We start from the raw sequence: 15,979 nt of genomic DNA, 5'->3' as shown, positions 1-15,979 counted from the left end.
GGAATACTTTGTCATTATAATGTTTTAACTTGACTTCTATCTGAATAACAGGCCACGCAGCTGGGCCTCTGTTATCATCCCCTCGCCTTTGCTATTCATCTTCCTCAATCACTCCCCTTCTCTCTCTCTTCGACCCACCCTGCACCATGCATTCACATTTGGTAAACAGTCCTAGTGTGTAGGTGTGTGTGTGATGTATGTCTGTCTCACTGTGTCTCACTACAAAACTCAGTGTAGTGTCCTCATGAAAAACAAGTGCTTTGCCCACAAAGAAACACAAGTGATGGATTTTAAATTAAGAGAAAAAAATCGGGGAAGATACAGCGCGGTGAAAGAAACATGGGTCGCAGAGGGAGTTTATTAAAGAGGGTAGCACTCAAACTATTAAAAAATATCTTGATACCATCTGTTTCTCAGCATAACAAACCTCACTTAGTTCGTCCTGTAGACCTGCAGACCTGTTTGAGCTTCAGAACTGTCCTTTTAAAATCACGGCCCTTTTGAACCACACAGATCCAGGAACTGTGGAGCCACAGAAACAAAAGGTGCTGCTTGTGTTTCCACAGCATCAAAGTAACCATGAAGATTAGGCAAATTAGTCCAATAATGCATCAAAAACCATAGCGCTGAATGAGGCACAATTTTTCAAACACCAGGGAAAAACAACACAAAATTTGAGCTGGGAAAGGAGAATGAATACTCCACAGCACCTGTTTCCAAAGTCGTGACCATCTGAGCACATGTAGCAGTGCTGAAGCTATTGTCTTTTGCATTCACTCCATGCTAATGCCTCCTCGGCCAGCTAACAATATTTTCTCCAGGAACTGAGGTTGGAAGAACTAAAATTAGTCCCTCGTTCCTCTGGTTGAAACTTAGATAAGGTTTCTGAGTTTCTGAAATGGCTCCTGGGGCTCATGGCCAACTCCTGAGGTGGCTATTAGTGTTCATTTGTAAGACCTTGGCAAAACCTCTGGGGATAAGTAGTCTGTGTAATGCAAATGTAAAAGCTTTCATGCGTTGGGCTTAGGTTGAATCGATATATGGTAACCATGGGCAGTAGAGAGATGAAAAGAGGATTATTGTTTATGTAAAATAGCTGTGAATTCTGATTTTCAATTTAGAACAGGATTAGGTTCAGAATATCCTAAAAGATGTATTTGAGAATAACGTGGGCAGGATTGAACTGTCAGGTTTATACCTAAAGGGAAGAATGCATTTATGCCCTCAGAAGTTCATTGATGTGTGTCTTTGCATGTTCAATGAGTGCTACTTCATAAGTACGAGAAAATGTGTGACGTGAGGACACACACATTGGATACACGCTTAAAGGCGGCGTCTGTGCGCTGCTGCTGTTTTGTTTTACTGGTGTGACAGACAGAGAGAGACACATTGTAGACGGCTGACAACTTGTCAAGTTTAGAGTCAGGACACTTTGTTCTCCGCGTCTTCTCTAAAGCACCAGACAAAGAGAGAAGAAACTCCCGCTGATCTAAAACAATTGTTTGTCCTCGGTATCTGCATGAAAAGGATACCTCTGTGTTTTGAATTGAGCCTGTTATTTTTCTGCACCAGGCTTATCACACAGACAGTAAAAGGCTTGTTTTTTTGGACTGATGTCAGATGAAAAAAACAGGGCCATTTATTGTTAGAATTAGGCCAGGATAAATGCTAAGTAGCTGAATCCTAAGAGAGCAAAAGAAAAGTAATGCAAGGATGTGAGAAATTTAAAATCTTTGTGTACTTTTCTTCATTCACTTCCTTGGTGTCATATTAACACATATTAACGACCAGTGAGTAAAGCATGCACCATGATAACGGGGAAAGTATCCCCTATAGAAGGATACATCCACGCACACACATACAAATGCACATAGACAACATTGTTGCTATGAGCTGCTTTTTGTTGCTCCAGACATTAACACAGGCCCAGTGCAATGGGTGTGTGTTTACATGCACAAACACACCCACGCACACATACATACGTCAGTGCTGTTATAATATTTTGATTGCCTTCGTGCACTCAGCGCTGGAATTTTTCAGACTGCTGCAGGAGGCCAGTATTTGCGTGAGCAGGAAATTTGAACAGGCCCATAGATGGAGACAGTTGCGTCTCCTTTTTCAATATGTGATTCAAATTCTTGTACACTGCTGCTGCATTCTTGGATACCTGGAGTTTAATCCTATTATTATTTAAATCTGACATGTCAGATTATGCTGTCATGGTATTTCACAATACCACCAAAATAAGACATAAAATACAGAGAGGATTAGGTGTTTGAGCTGCAGCTTCAGACAGCAGGCTAATTGAAATAAAAGAATAACTAAACACAAAATAGTGTTTGATCCTGCATGTGAGGTATGGATGTGTGGACTGTATGTGCGGCTTCATGGCTGTGTGTGTGCGAGCGTTCCAGTTTGGTTTCCAGAGTGAGGGAGAACAGAGCAAATACAACTAAATGTCTCATTAGAAATGTACTTTTCTGGTCTTGCTATTGTTGATTTTCACCTTCAAAGGAAGAGAATATCTCATTCCTGGCATACTTAGTCAATATTGGAAAATTAGTCCAACAAGCCAGCATTTCAGTGGGGTACAAATGTTGAAAGGATTGCTACTGGCTATTAATTAATTAGTACTGGCCAAGTTAAAAGGACACACTGCAAAAATCAGCCAAACTATTTGGGCATTTTGTCCACTGAGTCATTCCATTAAAACAATTAATCTGTTCAACAGAGCCAGTATTGTTGGTATTTGTCTGAAAGCTCATCTGTATATCAGAGCAAATGGGTGAGGCATGCAAAATGACGCACTTACAGCCTCTGTGCAATACAGCAATATCATAACAACCAAAGAAACATCCACAATACTTTTATTCAAATCATATTAGCTATAATGTGAAAACATGCGAGTGTAATATCGCTGTTGTATTAGCTTTAGGTGACGCCTGTGGCGGGAGAATTTGTGATATCATGTATCTCTCTGAGGGTGAAAAGAACCTTTACATCATTTCATTTACAAGCGCAGTGACAGGCCATAAATACTGATGATGACAATGACAATAATGAATGTTATTTATACCTAAGAGGCAAATTTTGACGCCACACAATCAGGAGGGAACGACAACCGCAGAGCATCTAGAGACAAGATTACCTGTAGAAAAAGCTGCTCAAACTGCTGCATCAAATTAATTATTCAGCTTGCTTTCACAGTTACATTACTACAATCTGTTGCATTTCACAAGAGGGCTTTAAAAGGAAGAAGGACGTTTTTAATTGTCAGTTTGACCCCTGCTGCTGTCACTCCTGTGGCTCTGTAACACAAAGTGATGAATTCATGATGAATTTGGGTACAGCTGTGTCCTCCCCCTAAAATGGGTCACTTTCGGCCAAGTCAAGTTAATTAACATGGCCTCAAACAAATATTTGGATATCTAAAGAGTTTGGATGGTATGTAAATGTATTTTTTAGCAAACAGGACATTGGAGTTGAAGACATGAAAATCTGAGCAAAAGAATGAATGAAGGAATGAGCAAAAGTGATTGGCCGAATCACACCTAAATCAATCTCTGTAGCCCCGAGCACCACCATATTATCTTTCTCCAGGCTGTGGTTTTCCTGTCAGTGTCCCGACAGGTCGGGAGTGGGGGCTCATACTTTGTGAAAATCCCAACATCATTGCTGAGTTTGCCAAGCAAACTACTGCACTGTGCAGACATCTGCTCAGATCTCATGGAAAATTAATGGAGGCAGCTAAGTGGATCACTTTGGTGGAGCTTCAGTTTAACAGAAAGAGTCAGTGTGAGTACACATGGTGAGCAGGCACAGTGAGGAAGGAAAGCTGCTAACCAGTGACTGTCTTTACTTCTTGTTTTTTTTTTTTATCATAAAGGTTTCATTCTAATTTTCTAATTAGGCAGGTGAGCAGAAACAAAGCGGTGACCCATCATACACATACATCATATTTTGTTCCATGTATTTATGTGCAATTAAGACAGAAATAAAATATACCCTAGGTGTAAAAAGTCTGTTATACTTGAGGCTACATGTGTATTAATTTTTCAAAATGTCAAACATTAACATTAAGAGTCATCCTTACGAAGAATGTGTGAAGTAAAATACTGAAAAAAGAAGAAGTCCCACGCACACACACACGCACATCGAGCTACCATGTGCTGTGTGTGTGTGGTTGTGTATCACTGTATCCGTGTGTGTGTGTGTGTGTGTCCATTGTCAGTATTATTAAATAACATAAATCGTTGCAAGGAGCTGTAAACTTGACAAGGGCAAGTCACTGAAGTGAAGAGACAAAAAGACTAAGCTGGACAAAAGCTACATGTGTGTTTGTTCCCAAAGAGGGAACAGATTTATTTGTGCTCATTAACCAAGGCTCTCAGCAGTTGATTTACCAATTTAATTTATCTATCAAAGTGTCACTGCTTTGTGGATCAAACAGTGAATAGCTTCACACCCGTTTTTGTGTTTTCTTGGCTTCTTTTGGGGGAAAACACTGTGACATGCTGTCACTACAGAGACAGGCGATACAAATAGGAAATAAAAGACGTGAAGACGGCAAAAGATGTCAGTAAAATGACAGTTGGATGTTTGCCTTTCTGAAAGTGTGTGTGAATGGGATGAGGTAAAACTAGAACTAATGCTTCACGCTTGTGTACCTCTGCCAACCAGCCAAGTTTCTTTTATATCCAGTCTGTCCAGACTCATATATGTTGTGAAGAGTTTGAAGGAACATAATAAAATGTATTTTTTGGTGAAATGGCAGTCATCATGATATTGACATGTATGATTCCAGTGAATCATTCTCAGAGAGAAACAAGCTGTCTTCACTTAGAGACTATTTTTAGAGGAGCACAGAGGACTGATAGAGAGCTTCATCACCTGAAGCTCAACATCAGCTGAACCAATGAGCTTGTGGTGAACTACAATGCTTCAAATATGGATGTTGATAGAAAGAAGCTACACACTAAAAGGTGGATATGACACATTTGGGTGAAATTTTGCAATAGTTAGTGAATGAATTATGGTCAGAGCATGGTTTTGTGAGATCACAATGACCACCAAAATCTGATTAATTCATCCTTAAGTCCAAGTCAACATTTAGGCCAAAACTGAAGAAATTCCCTCATGAGGTCACAGTAACCTAGCTAACAGTGTGTGTGAACTTAGGCCTGATGGGTGTACTTGGATAAAGACTTAACATAGTTGCTGGCCTACCAATGTGTTCAGTGTAGTATATACACTTGTCTTGTGCGTGAGCTGTGGGATATTGCAAACCAAAGTAGAGAGACATAGACACTCTAGCAGAGCGAACGCATCCATCTCAGTTCTGGTGAGAAGGACACAATAAAAGAAACAGGAAGTAAAGTGAAATATGGGGAGGATGAAGCAAACAAAACATATACCATGGATCTTACTGCCCCTTAGCAATGCACCGATCTGTAGATAGGTAAAAACTCCGAGCTTATGACTGGTTTCGGTTTTCACTATGGGAAGAGGGGGACTATCATATGAGTGGGACCCAATTCTTCAAATGGGAAAATTCTCATTTAAAATAAAATCCAATCCATTAACGAACAACATGGGAAATCATTCAGTTGGAAAATGGGATCCAATCCCCAAATGAAACGAAATGAGGAATCCCTCAGCTGGATTGAATGGAATGACATCCCTCCGCCCCCTTCTTTTTTTTTTGTTCCAGACACTCGGCATCAAATAGCGCAAAGCCCTGGGCCAGAACAATATGTGCTCCAGAGGGTTACTTGTTGAAGCATCACAAATGAGAGGAAGTCAACTATTTGCCACCAAAATCCAAAAATATATAACAGAAAGTGTTAATTCATATTGCTATTAGCTCTTTATATCATTAAAAAGTAATAGATATGTCTACAGCAATTAACAAAACAGTAAGGACTGTAAGCTGAGACAGAGAACTAAGATCTAGAAGATATTTATACTTATTAAGTTTAAAAGAAAACAGAGATGATCTCCAGCCCCGAGTCTTCGTCTCATTTGGCTGCCCCTGTTAAGTGCATGCTGACAAGGACAAGCACTCACCAAACCACTGCCTGACAGCACCCCTGGGGGAGAGGAAGTACTCCATTTACTGCATTTTCTCATCATAAACCAAAAGCAACACAAAAGGAACCGGCTGTTGGAATAAAATATGTCGATACGCTGACATATTTAAGAACTGGTTTCCAAAAATGATGTTCAGACAGCACCAAATGTCTTCGGAACTTTCAGAGCTGAACAACATTGATGTGATTTGTTTAGAGTTTCAAAAGCATCACATTTTTACACCCATATCTCTGTTGGAGTGCTGAATAAGTGGCCCCAAATATCCCATGTAAGCCAACACCAAGTCTGACAGTGCACTACTGCCACATAATTACACTATATTTTTCTCAGAACAGCCTTGTTCAATTTTTCCTCCATTATCAGCGCCATCAAATGAAATTCATTTCTCATTTATGAAAGTATTGAACCACTTCTGCAGTGAATGGGGACTTAATGCCTCATGATCATGTCAGACTTTTAGGGCTGCATGCATTTTTAAAAGCCTTTTGATTATTGTTGAAACTACTGAATGATAATGGCTCTTCTCTGAGATCTGGACTCTTTCCATTGTTGCTCTCTGTTTGTCTTACCAATAAAGGAGGGCAGGACAGAGAGTACTAAACTACTATGACTGCAAGAGAGAGAAAGAGAGACTAATGATTTGAATAAAAAAAAAAGCATGGAAAAGGAGATTTAGATGTGGGACAGGTGAGTGACCTCCTTAGTTAAGGTTTTATGTGCGTGCGTGTGTGCGTGCGTGCGTGCGAGTGTGCGTGCGTGTGTGCGTGCGTGTGTCTGCTGGCAGTTGGGAGTAAACTAAAATTTGAATAGCAACTCATTTATCATTGAAGGTTTATCTTTATATAGGAAAAAAGAAAAGAAAAAGTAATCTTAAACAGATTTGACTCTCAGCTCTGGCTTTGAGAAAATTTGCATAATAATAATAATAATGTTTTAGAAGAAGGCGAAGCCCGGTGATATCTTTCTCCCACCCTGTTCATGAAATCCAAAGCAATGCACAACCATCCCTTCATGTCTGTGGGCACACCCTGAACGTCAACATTCACTTGTTTTCAGTCCATGTCAAGTGCTGAGCGTTTGAATCTATCATCAAGAACATGAAAGATTTATTACATCCAGCTCTGACAGGAAATGACACGGCCGTGATGAAGCTGTAGAGGATATGTGCTCTTTATGGCTGGATAGGGAGGGCTTCCCACTGGTGCTGACTCTCTCTTTCACTGTATGGGGGCAGGACATTATCGAATGAGAGGACAGAATTACACCATACAGTAAATATGCAGGCTGGGATTACTCGAGCTACACCTCAGACTTGCATGTCGAACTTGCAGGATAGCTCTACTTGCTAGACGTGGTGAGACATTAGAAGCAGTAAAGACATTTCCAACACATTTTATTCATGGAGAATGAAAGCTAAAGCCATTCTAAAGACACTTGAAACATTATTACCTAATCTATATCCCATATTCATACAAAGCAACCTAACAATGTCGATGATATGGAAGTGAATAAAGTCTGACTAAAATCCAACATGCTCTGTGTCAATAAAAGGCTCAAAACAGGGACATTCCAGTCTATGTCCAATCTAGATACTCTATCTCTATGACAGGAACCACCAGTAGAAGTCAGAAAGCTGTGGATCTATGCACTTCCTGTTAATGAGGGCTGATGGAAGCTCAGGTCATGTGATCAATGTCAGCATTAATCTGGTTGCTACAGAGTAAAATATTACAGTTGCCTGTCGATACATCAGCCTGGATGAACAGACTGTGGCATTAATCAGAGGAACACGCGGGCAAAGGAACAAGCTCACATCACTCCATGTAGGCACATCACATTGTGGCAGCACAGGAGGTTTAACCTGTGATTCCAGTGAGTCTGTGTTGTCTTTTTTTAAGACAACAAATGTAAGTAAATAAGCAGACTAACAATGAAACAAAGCACAAAGGCCTGTCATAATGTCAATGCAACAGCCTTGGAAATGTCAGTGACACAGAAAACCAGTGACATAAATCAAAAGAACCTGGCCTTCCAGACACATGGGTGCTCTCTGTGTATTAGATAGGAAAAGACAGAGTGTGTGTGTGTGTGTGTGTGTGTGTGTGTGTGTGTGTGTGTGTGTGTGTGTGTGTGTGTGTGTGTGTGTGTGTGCGTGTGCGTGTGCATGTGTGTGTGTGTGTTTTGTGGATCAGTACACAGAGGGTCTGGTTGGCCAGATTCTCCCAGTTTCACTGGTGTGTGGACTTATGGAGCAATTTGTCGTAGTCCACACACACACATACGCAAAGGCGCGCGCACACACACACACACACACACACACACACACACACACAGTTGTAAGTTTGTATCACTATTGCTGTGGGGACACTTGCCTAGCCCCTTACCCCTAACCATTACAGCTGAATAGCTACCCATAGCTTTAACCTTAACTGTAACCAACTTCTAAAACCCAGTCTCAGTCCTCAAAAAGCAGTCTGGACCCATGGGGGCCTCAATTTGGTCCCCACAGTGACAGGAGGTCCCCATGGGTTGGTGTGTGGTCAGTCAAGTCCCTACTGGGATATAAAAACTAAACCTCACACACACACACACACACACACACACACACACACACACACACACACACACACACACACACACACACACACAAAGGAGAAAGGAGAAACTGGACACCCTTGGCAAAGACATAATTTACTTTCACAACAAGCAATGCATCTTTTTCAATATAGAGGTCAGCAACTCGGTGGGTATAGAAGGAGTGAGTGTATCTGTGTTTGTGTGTGCGACTTAAAGTTAAAACCTACAATCATTGCTTCTTCTGCCAACTTGGGTGTAGCACAACAAGCACAACAGCAAATACGACATTGACATATTATAACCTTCTAAAAGTTATGGTGAACGTGTGAGTAAACAGTTGCTTATTCATATATCCAGCAGATGTCCTGTTTCTGCTGGGATAGTCGCGTACAGTGGTTTTCTGGGAGCCTTTTTGGTATCTAGCAGTGTACACCAGTGTAAAGCACACTGAGCTCTGTCACAGAAGTGAGCACAAAAAATCAGTTTCAAATCATAAATTAACACATTAACGATAACTTGTTTGTGGAATTTCTCTCAATAGCTTTTGATCAAATGAACTGGGACAGTGATCTGTAATATCACTTCATGATACAACTATACAACAATCTGACCCTCCAAATATTCCCTCCAGGTTTGTCACTGAATCTTGCTTGTCAACCTGCATACTCACACAACCTTGAAGCTCATGAATGCTTCCTGTGCTGATCGTGAAGATGTCGTGTTTCTCACACACACATACAGACACACACACAGGCTGCAGAAAGCAGCAGCAATGGATGGAATGATGCATCATTCACTTGCTACAAAATTACCCAGCTATACTTCAAGTGCAGCAGTGTGTGTGTATGTGTGTGTGAGTGTGTGTATACGGGTGACAAACTGAGCCGCCCACCCTGCTGTACCTCACAAATCATGCTGCCAGGGCACAGGGCACAGCTCTCTCTGTCTGTCCTTGATTTCCATTTTCTTCAGTGTGGCGCACCTCCTTTCTCTCTATCTGTATCTGATCATTCAGTATCTCCATCTCTTCTCTCTCATTCTGTGTCACTTTCAGTTTGGTTCTCCCCAACTCAGCTTTCTCTTCTCTCTCACCTTGTCCTTGCTCTGTTATCTCACTCCTGTTTGGTCACCCCACTTGGCTTTCTCTCTCTTCATTTTCTCTCACACTTACACACCCCTTGTCATTTCTTCAAAGCCAATGTCAATCCCCTTCCGTCCTTTCTCCTCCCTTTCTCTCGTCCCATCTGTTTCAAACAGCAACAGATCTTTGCTGTTTGTTTGGGGGACAATCAGAGACATATTGTTTGCTTCAGGGGATGTCGGTCTGTGCACGTACATGTGCATCCTGCATGTGTCTGTCTCAGTCTGAGCCCTGCACAGTCAAGGAATTAATCACTCAGATCCTCTCGACTAAATCGACTCAGGTGGTCGAAGGCGTGGGACAGAAAGAGAGGGGCAGAGATGACGCTGATGTGTTATCAGTCGCACTGACGCTGCTTTGTACACAGACAGATGCTGTGACACCAAAAGGCGGACATGTCCCCTGCCTGACTGTAAATGATGAAACATGTGGCTCATTGATGAAAATACACTGATAGTTGGACAGTAAAAATCAATATAAACATGATGAATGAAGGGTGAATGTGAGTTTTTTAACCGCAAAAAAACTGAAATATTCCCACATGAGCTGATCTGATGTCACACTCTGATCTACCAGTCAGAAATCAAGGCTAGTTTCCCTCCAGCATCCATTAAAATCCAATGAAATAAAGATAATGCTCCTGCTTCAAGTGGTTCAGAGTAACAGGACAGTTTCCTGAAGCAAGGAAAGAAATGTTTTATTTCTTAATGCTGGATATCGAACCTCAGCAGTTTAGTATAGACAACATCAGATTCAAAAGCCAGGTCAGATTTTATATCCTGATTTAACATTTCCGGATTTAAAGCAACAAATGAGGAAACTGGTTTATGTTTAGTCTGTATCTTATTTAGCCTTAGGTCTTATGTGGCTGCTTGTGCTGAGATAACAGACACTGATGAACTGAGAAAACATGTGTGCTTATATTCCTCAAACTAAGACACTGAAATAAGCATAACTTTAGAACCAAAACCCAGGCACAGTGTTGGCACTGGCATTAAAATCTCTCAAACAAAACCCATAATATGCATATAACAACACCCTGCTGTGCACGGGCGATACATGACAAGACTGCTGAGTTCTCACCAATAAGATGTGAAAGATGACTTCCAGTATATTTTTCAGCAACACGTGCAAACCACTGATCCTTTTGGAAGTGATTCCAAAGGCTGTCTGCAAATTGAGTTCAAGTTAAAATAGCCTGACCTTTCAGAGCGGCAGGACTCGTGTGTGTGTGTGTAGGAAGGTTAAGAGTAAGACGCATCTATACGAGCACCCTGACCTACAGAGAAACTCTTTGCTCTCGCTGTAGAAAAGCACAAGCTTAGCTGGTGTAAAGCGACCGTCTTGGTGACAGACACCTACCTGTCATGCCTGGAGGGGTTTTCAAGAATTTCCCGTTGAAATTTTGAATCACCACGTCGCACTTCTCTGTCGACTCCATCCTGACAGAGAGCGAGAGAGAGACAGAGAGAGAGAGAGGTGCTACTTGAGGACAATCAGCTACTTATGTTACGATTCAATATGCACAGGAGGCACTGTGGCTCTTGAAAAGAGTGCCAATGTGAACGTGCTAAATGTGGGTACAGTATGTGTGCACGCAAATGTGTCCTACAATACAGTCAGTGTGTTAAACGCCTGTCTGTTTATGCATCTGGGCTTGTTTGTCTATGTATGCCTGAGCAAAATGCCTTAGGTAGGTGTGTGTGCTTGTGTGTGTGTGTGTGTGTTTTCTATGGGGTTTCCTCTCCTTTGTCCCGGTTTAAAAGCTCCATTCAGTCTGATCTGTTGTGTGTCATGTCCTCTTTGTCTGCTCCTATTCAGCTCTGCTCACCCAATCACAGCTCAATGACTAATTGCCTGCTTGGCAAGCAAAAGCCAGTGTGTGCGTGTGTGGGAGAGAAAAATGGTGACGGGAGGCAGAGACTGTGTGTGTGTGTGTGTGCGCGCGCATGTGTGCGTATTATGTGGGCATGCATGTCTCTGTGTGTGTCGGGTTTTCTTCACATAGCCAGTGACCCTGAATGGAGCCCTGACTGCATTCTAATCACTGGCACACTCCACGGTGTAACTGAGAAGACCACACACACACACTCTCACACACACACAGGAGGGTGATGGGGCCAAGGGTACAGGAATGTGGTGTTGTATCACTAGAGCCAAGTCCTTTGGTTGTAAATGGCAGAGAGTCAACTCAATGATATCACTAGAATTGAAACTATTTTGTGTTTGATAAGTAATTATCTGTATAAACTGTCTTGCATAAGCTTATATTTAAATAATGTGGATGTGACTGACAAGTGGCAAGTCAAATTTCTGTCAGCAACAGAAAATCATTGCCATCAGTGGAAAATGGAGCTTCGGCAGCTCACGTACTGAACTATTACTACTACTATACAAGATTATTAGCGAATCGGTTGGTGCGCACGCATGTGTCTCTCCCTATGCTCACCTAGCAAAGCCGACACCTCTGCTCAGGCCGTTGGCGTCCCTCAGTATCCGTGTAGAAATGACATGACCAAAGGGCTTCAGCATGTTCTCCAGCTCCTGCTCATCCATGGAGAGTGGCAGGTTCGAGATGTAAAGGTTGGTGGGGTCTTGCTCCTGTTGCTGTTGGGAGAGAGAGAGGCAGAAGATGTAGAAATATTTAGCATTTTCATTTTTCTTGGCAATACGTTTCCATGCCAGCCAGAGAAGAGAAACTCAAAATTTTAGTCTGGTTTTACAAACTTCAGCACTGAAAAAGCCTCTCTGAAACCTTTAAAATGATGACTCACAATAAACACTTGCTCTCCTGAAAGAAAATATGAAAAAATAATATGGAAACAATTCATGCTATTTATTCTTTATAATCAATCTCTCTGAAAGATCAGCAGTTCATATGTGTAGACTGTTCAGATGCTGGCTTTCTGCTCACTTCACTTCACTGCAGGACAGACCTAGACATGAATGAGAATGTCCTTGTGTTAAGCAAAATAGTTTTTGCCTTTAAGTGTGTAAAATGCTCAAAATGAGGAGAGGGAAATGAAAGAGTTTACCATAACCCTTCACTAAAAACTGGTTTTGCGGCGGTAAATGCATTAAAGGTTAAGGCAGTGCCATTCCACTTTGGTATTTCCATATTTATGACTGAATATCCCACTGCAAAATAACTCAAGAGTTTAACTCAAGTGGCAAACTCTCCTCAAAAGAGGAATAAACATTTCATTGAACAGGCAGTGCACCAGCTTCACACGCCCCTGAAGCAATAAGGAAACCCCCTCAGGATTCATAGATGTTAACCAAGCTGCATTAATTTTTTTTTTTTCACGGGGACATGGGGAACTTCCTTCTAATGTGCCTCTCAGTTAGTTAGACTAGTACACTTCAATTATTTTTGTTCTGTTTAGCGGCACTCCATTGAAATGATCCTCGGCAGGGGACCAAAGCCTGTGTGTGTGCATGTGTGTGTGCGTGTGTGCTGGCAATTAAAGAGGGATGAATACAAGAGAGGGTTTGATGGAGGGTACTCCATTTATCGAGACAGACTGAAAGGAAGAAACAGAGAAAGGGCTGGAATACACACATGTTCTATAAATCATAACTGCATGATTTGAAGACATTATTTCCTAATTTCATAAAACTATTTGAGTACATAGATCCCCACAATGCCTCCCTAAATGCTGTAAATGGTTCTGCGATGTTTCATTGCTTCACAAGAGTTTATAGCTGCGTTGGCTGCATCGCTCCTGTAATGATGCTTGTGTATTCATTATGGCCTTGGAAATAACTTTGCAAATCTCAATGGTGTTACGATCAGTGCCAAGAAGTGCCTGGAAAGTCTCTAATACCATCCATCAGAAAGCATTCATATTAAACAGTAGTATGGCACATCTTTTATATTCTTCACAAACCCGGGCAGCAGTAACATACTGTAAGTAATACACTGACACTGCGTCCTGTGCAGCGCTGGAGCAGCACGCTGTCTGTACACTTGATTCCACTGTTGTCATGGAAAGTGAAACCAATACTGGCAGCATGTGTAGTGTGTGCTAAACTCAATATTTCAACTTAAATAGTAAGAAGCCAAAATATTAAGTTTCATTTTAGTGCAAATAATAATAGTCGTGTGTTGTTGAGTGAATTCTTTGTGACAAACAGCTGGTCTATACGGCTCAATCTGAGCAGAAATATGTCATTTATTCACGGAGGATTTTGCTTTGCATGCACCAGTGCTGTTTGACTTCAAGAGTGGGAGTTACCAATCTGGCCGATTGCGACCTAAGCCATCTATGTAATCAGTGACTCGGAATAAGCCGAACAGCTCCAGTAAAGAAGTCTGAAATATGTTACCTTTCTCTTCTGAGTCTGAATATCTCTCCTCGTCAGCGGGGATTTTCCTTTGGCAGACTGTCCAACAGAGCCACAGTTGCCTTCCCACACAGGGCAACTGGCTTTCAATGTAATCTTACATTTGCGTGCATTGCTTGTGTGTGTATGTGTGTGCGTGCATTTATGCAAACAGTTACAAGCGAAAGCAGAAACATCAAAGGCGTAGAGTCATACGTAACAGCTGTGGAACCGGTCGTTGATCTTAGAGTCATCTTGCTTGAAGAGATGAATCACTGAGATCAGCAAGGCCCTCCTGCAGCAGACTTGGGTAAACTACAGCCAGTGGTGGAAGAAATATTTAGATCCTTTACTGAAGTAAAAGTAAATACTCCACTACAAGTAAAAGTCCTGCATTCAAAACTTCAAGTTCAGGATTTCAGTCACAATCCACCACTGACTGTAGTTTCACTGCTTTTTTAACACTGATATCATCATAACATTCTACATTTTGTTTTTATCAAAGAGCAAAAAAAATAAAATAAAATGTGAACCTCTTATTATTCAAGCCTACAAACGCTTGGATACATAATGTAATCAAACAAGTCTACACGTTCCACTGATAAAATCATAATCTATTGTTTCACACAGGGTTAGAATTAGTGCTTTATTTTACAAACTTTACTTGCTGATTGGTTGAAAGCATGGTGTGTGACCTTCTGCTTATCATCAGACCACACAGAGATATCTGAATATGCTGTGAGCTTTCTGTTTATAAAACCAAGATATATTCTGGTTTTGCAAAGGCCCAAACAACTGCCTCAAGAGACCATGTTTATACGCACTGACAAACTGCAGCACAGTAGTTAGATTTAGTAGGATTGTGCTATGCACAACAAAAAATAATGGCAAACAACATCTTAATAAGGCCTGGGTTGACAAACAGTAGTTGCTATACCCAGTTGCAATGAGAATCCTTTACAATAAAATTGAAAACTTTAAGGCTCACAAAACTGTGAATACCCAAGAGATGATTCAACAGTGAAACACTGTCTAAAGCTAATAAGGCTAAAGCTAATAAAGGTACTATTTCACACCCAAGTTACAGGAATTCAGTGGAGAAATCACTGCAGGAGCTCAGACACATCCATCGCCATGTCACAGTGTTTCAAGTTACAAGCCTCTGAGTTTCTGTCATTCAAACAAATTAGCTCCAGAGCACACCTGAGGTTGTGCTTTAAACTCCGACTGCAGCTGTGGACTTTGTCATTATCAACAATAACTTGCTCATCCAGACACAAAGGATTTAAATTTTGTACAGTTAGTCTGTGCAGCACAATTTCCTCTGTCTGTCTATGGAGGGAAAACATTGACAGAACCCTGCTCTCCCTGTTTGAAAGCCATAAAAAGATTAAATGGTAAAACAGAAGATTTCCTATCCATGTGGTCAGTGTGGTTAAGCTAATTTCATCTAAAGAGTATATGTCTTAAACAAAATCTCACAGCGGTTTTTCAGCAAAAAGTGGGTCAGCTGTTTTGGTTCGGTACACATTTTCCATACAGTTTGCAACAAGGGGAATGAATGCAGATCTGTGTGAACAAGAGGGATGCCATAACCTCTCCTCCACTCCTCCAGCTGCTGATTCTAATGCATGTCTGTGCCTGTCTGAAGATCCTCAGTTTTCTTTCTATCATTTCTATTGTCTCAATCCAGGGAAATCAAGAGCGAGATGGGTACAAAATCAACAGGGGCATTGTGGTGGGTTATTGAAATCACATTACACTTTGCTACGCCATCTCGAGACACAGTTGGCTTTAAAACCATTTATTTGCACAAGTACTTCTGGGATATGAGGTAAAGTGCTT

The 15,979-nt window shown here is 41.3% G+C and overlaps 1 protein-coding gene across 1 annotated transcript in view; it reads right to left on the bottom strand.

Annotated features, from left to right (window-relative positions):
* Nucleotides 1-15,979, bottom strand: part of LOC139333496 (RNA-binding motif, single-stranded-interacting protein 3-like) — a 134,895-nt gene that overhangs the window by 25,403 nt on the left and 93,513 nt on the right. The window contains exons 5-6 of the mRNA XM_070965953.1: nt 12,258-12,415; nt 11,171-11,250 (exon numbers count right to left, since the gene is read on the bottom strand). Coding sequence (XP_070822054.1) covers nt 11,171-11,250; nt 12,258-12,415 — 238 coding nt within the window. The remainder of the gene's footprint in view (nt 1-11,170; nt 11,251-12,257; nt 12,416-15,979) is intronic.

This window comes from Chaetodon trifascialis, chromosome 7 (assembly GCF_039877785.1).
Source record: "Chaetodon trifascialis isolate fChaTrf1 chromosome 7, fChaTrf1.hap1, whole genome shotgun sequence".
Lineage (NCBI taxonomy): Eukaryota > Metazoa > Chordata > Actinopteri > Chaetodontiformes > Chaetodontidae > Chaetodon > Chaetodon trifascialis.
Note: the sequence above shows the minus strand (reverse complement) of the source record. Positions and strands in the feature narration are given on the sequence as shown.